Genomic DNA, 1,482 nt, shown 5'->3' with positions numbered 1-1,482 from the left:
GTATTAAAGTGCTCAAAACAGTACCAGTTTCACATCTAACTACTTTCACAGTTCAAGAGCATCTTCAAGAAATAGGGAACACTGTGAACATGTTTCTACACAACACAATCGAGCATAACTTAGTTAATGGAAAAAAGAACCGAGCTATGACGTTGGGATGCGTACACCGAGCTTGACGACAACAACTTCGAAGATCCCATCAGGTCTAAACTTTGGAGAAAACAAGCGAGGATCCACTTGTCCTGGGAGATTAAACGTGATAGAAAATGGACCAGGTGGGGTGAGCTGCTGCACTTGCATTCTGTATAAGCACCCTGAATCACTTGGAATGGCAATCTCAGGTACTACTCCTTGTATGCATACTCTTCCCTCTCTCTGAATCTCACATTTGATCTTATCTAGTTAAGAGATGAGAAGAAGACAGCATTTAGGGTCTCAGTTCTTACAAACAATGGTGGTATTATTGAAAGGACATATAAAAAAAAGAAAATGTGAAAGATAACCTTGATTTTTGGCCATGCCAGGGAGAGAGACTCTGAAGATGTAAGCAATGTCGCTCACACCAATATCGACAAGACCAAGGGGTGGCCCAGCACTGCCTTGCTTGGCGGTACCGGTGAAAAAGACATGTGAGATGACTTTCGAGTGAGTGGTGGTGGTCTGATGATTCTCAGGGTTCATGGTGTTGAGTCTGTGCTTTCCACAAGGGACAGAACACAAACCAATGTATTAAAGGAAGATAAACAAACAAACAAATAAACAATCAATCAACTCATGGCACAAGTTTGATCCTTGAAACCCCAATTTTTCTACCATTCACAAGAAAATATTAAAACTTTCGATAAGCAGCGATGAATCTTGTATGGATGAGTTAATTGACAATCTAAAGCTCAATTCAGTTTGGTATCGTCCGACTAAACCCTAGAATAAGCAGCGATGAATCTGGGATCTTGCTCCGAGTTGAAAAACCCTAAATCGAATTGGGGAAAGATAAAATCTAGAAAGAAGATGAAAACCCCTAAATCTCCACTCTAAGTTGAAGCTCTAGGAAACTTCTCGTGGCGAAAACGAAGTCACTCGAGCTTATAAGCAAAAGAAAAAAGGAGAGATGTTTGTAGGGTACCGTAGCGATCTCCGGTGAGTCTTCGATGATGTTGTTTCGGCCTTGACTATCGTCAGTGGATTAGTTTAACCGGTGGAGGATGAAGAAGCCAAATAAATTAGCTGGTTAAAATAACTATTCCATAGAGGTCACGTGTCAAGTACATTGTTGGCCAACCTGGCTAAGCCACCGTGTAACCAAAATATCACACTGTATAAAAAAAATATATACATATTGAAATTTAAACAATTTTAACTAACCCAAAAATAGCAGAGTCTACATGAGTCTGTAATGCTGTCGAAAAAAAAAAAAACTAACCCAAAAATATCTGATACTAGATGTTTTATTTGCACAAGCAGACATAATTTTCTTATAAAAAA

General features: G+C 39.2%; 1 protein-coding gene across 1 annotated transcript; it reads right to left on the bottom strand.

The window, feature by feature from the left end:
- Positions 1-9: 9 nt before the first annotated feature.
- On the bottom strand, positions 10-1,279 carry LOC130494373 (increased DNA methylation 3-like). Its single transcript, XM_057002467.1, has 3 exons — positions 1,124-1,279; positions 504-691; positions 10-398 (listed from the first exon to the last, which is right to left on the bottom strand). Exons 2-3 carry the CDS (start codon positions 679-681, stop codon positions 145-147), a joined length of 432 nt encoding a protein of 143 aa, XP_056858447.1. The 5' UTR covers positions 682-691; positions 1,124-1,279; the 3' UTR covers positions 10-144.
- Positions 1,280-1,482: the final 203 nt, after the last annotated feature.

The sequence above is a fragment of the Raphanus sativus genome, unplaced genomic scaffold, assembly GCF_000801105.2.
Source record: "Raphanus sativus cultivar WK10039 unplaced genomic scaffold, ASM80110v3 Scaffold6176, whole genome shotgun sequence".
NCBI classification, from domain to species: Eukaryota; Viridiplantae; Streptophyta; class Magnoliopsida; order Brassicales; family Brassicaceae; genus Raphanus; species Raphanus sativus.
The sequence above is the reverse complement of the archived record's forward strand: the minus strand, read 5'-3'. Positions and strand labels throughout refer to the sequence as shown.